This window comes from Rhea americana, unplaced genomic scaffold (assembly GCF_003343005.1).
Source record: "Rhea americana isolate MKP2758 unplaced genomic scaffold, rheAme1 scaffold_482, whole genome shotgun sequence".
Lineage (NCBI taxonomy): Eukaryota > Metazoa > Chordata > Aves > Rheiformes > Rheidae > Rhea > Rhea americana.
In genome coordinates this window covers 188,525-190,753 of record NW_028186626.1, presented here as the reverse complement: position 1 = coordinate 190,753, position 2,229 = coordinate 188,525, and the positions used below count along the sequence as shown (strand labels likewise).

At 58.7% G+C, this 2,229-nt stretch overlaps 1 protein-coding gene across 1 annotated transcript in view; it reads right to left on the bottom strand.

The window, feature by feature from the left end:
* Positions 1-1,099: 1,099 nt before the first annotated feature.
* Positions 1,100-2,229, bottom strand: part of LOC146589003 (uncharacterized) — a 9,723-nt gene continuing 8,593 nt past the window's right edge. The window contains exons 11-12 of the mRNA XM_085316969.1: positions 1,270-1,367; positions 1,100-1,177 (exon numbers count right to left, since the gene is read on the bottom strand). Coding sequence (XP_085173095.1) covers positions 1,100-1,177; positions 1,270-1,367 — 176 coding nt within the window. The remainder of the gene's footprint in view (positions 1,178-1,269; positions 1,368-2,229) is intronic.

The window sequence follows — 2,229 nt, the reverse complement described above, 5'->3', positions numbered from 1 at the left end:
CCAAAACAAGATACTTGATCCCCTTTGGGTTATTTAGCCTCATCTGTAACCTGTTTTCTTTTTYGCTCTGGAGGTGACCAGTGCACTGCCCGCTGGTCCCGCTTTCCCACTGGGATGGTTTGAGATGGGACAGAGGCTGGTGCACGACGGAGCAGCTCACGAGCAGGGACAGCAGAGGAGAGACAAAATCCAAGGCTGCTGCCTGCAGTCGGTGCCTTCGGTTTTGCATTTTGTGGGMCACAATCACCGCCCAGCGAGTCCAGACCTCGTATTAATGCATAGTGGTAATGGGAGGCGGGTGGACGGCAGGTTGCCCAAGTAAACCCGACAAACGCGAGTGCAGGTAAGTGCTGCCAGACGAGGGAGGGGGAAACGCTCGCCCTGGGGTGCGCTTGTCCCGCCGGCACCCGCCATTCGCTGGTTCCCAAAACCCCAAATCCCCAAAATAAATAAATAAATAAATARATACCCTTCATTAATAATAGATGCTAATAACAGCTCGAGCCGGAGCAGATGGCGGTGGGGAGATAACTCAAGGTGCAGACTAGCATTAGCAGCACGTTAGCGGATGAAATGGCAAACTGCAGTTCAAGCGCGAACGCCAGCGGGGAAAGCAGGTCACATCCCCCGCCGGGCACCCGGCGCCGGGACAGAAACGGCCCCGACCGCCGGGACGGGCGCGTGGAGGCTGCTCCGTGCGAAGGGACGGGCCCCGCGGCGGGGCTGCGGCGGCTCCCGCCTGGCCCAGCAGAAAGGGGACCCGGGCGCCTGGCTGCTCGCTGCCGGGCGCTCGGACTCGCTTGCAGCGTGCACGAGCCATCTCCGCTGCAGCCCGGCGAGTCGCTCCTGCAAACTTGCTCCTCCGAGCCGCAGACTAACGGGAAAACACATCGGGCCCTGATTCACGTAATCGTCTTTTACACGGGTGTTGGCGAGCTGCATTGACGAGGGGAAGCGGCAACAGCCGTGTCCGCACGCGCGGCGCTCTCGCGGCCGGTTCTCGCTCCTGCCGGGTTCTGCCCCAAAGCAGCCAGYTAGTGCGGGGGCTCGGCCCTTGCCCGCCTCCGCGGCAGGGTCCTTGTTAACGAATTTCCCGTTGTTAAGGGAAAGCGGCCGCGAGGGCTGCCGCGAGCTCTGGCGCCGCCRTAACCGGCTCTGGCTTTCCACCTCTCTCCGACTGCAGCGATAGCGGAGAGCGGAGGACTGAGCGGGATCGTTTTTATAATTAGTCCCTCATCTTGGACCACGACCACCTCRGCGTGCAGTTACCCGCAGCGCGAAATGCTGACTCTCCCCTTCAGCGGAGAAAAGCTCCCGCAGGCTGCYGATCCATCGCTCGCCTTCGCAGGCGCCAATTGCTCCTGCAGCTGATAGCAGAGAGCAATAACAACCCCCTTGCAAATGCAAAACTCCTTTGGCGGTTTGGAAAGTGAACCAACCCGTGTGCTGAATGCAGATGCAGAAAACCCCTTTTTATTGTAAAGAGGAACAGGAGGGATGTGAATCCGCCTTACTCACGATGCAACATGCACCAAATCCACTTGGAGATTGCAAGATAGGATCGCATTTATCCTGATCATTTCAAAGTGGAAATGTTTGTACAGTACACATTCGGATTAACTTGAAAGCCCCCCCCCCTTTTTTTTGGTCTGTTTTTTTAGCARTATAAAATCACTAGAAACAGCAAAATTTATTTTTCAAGCAGTCAACAAATCAAAAAGCAGGAGAGCAAAGCTAAGGAGTCGGCCTTTCACCCGAGCCGAGCCCCAGCCCCAGTCTGGGGGCTCGGACTCCGGCTTGCACGAGGACGGGCCTGGAGGGGAGGCCGGCGTCTTTGGAAGGGAACGCCTCCGCGACYGCCCGCGCGGACCCGACCGCCGGGGACGCGGCAGGGCAGCAGCGGAGCCCAACCCTGAGCCTGGCAGAGAGACCGAATTCAGGGAAGGCTGAAATGTAAAGCTGAAGAAACGGTGGTTTTTTTTTTCCTTGGCTGTATTGCCTCTATCTTCATTTTTATCCTCTGAGCGGCTTCCTCCCTCCCTCGTCACGGCGCTCGGGCGGCCGGGGCACCTGCGGGAAGACCAGGGCTGGCAGCGCTGCGCTGGCAGCGCGGGAGCCGCTTTGTCCCGCTCCGCTCGGACATGGGCATGGACATAGGTTGGGACGTGGGCATGGACGTGGGTGTGGATGGGGCATGGACATAGGTACGGACATGGGCACAGAGGTAGT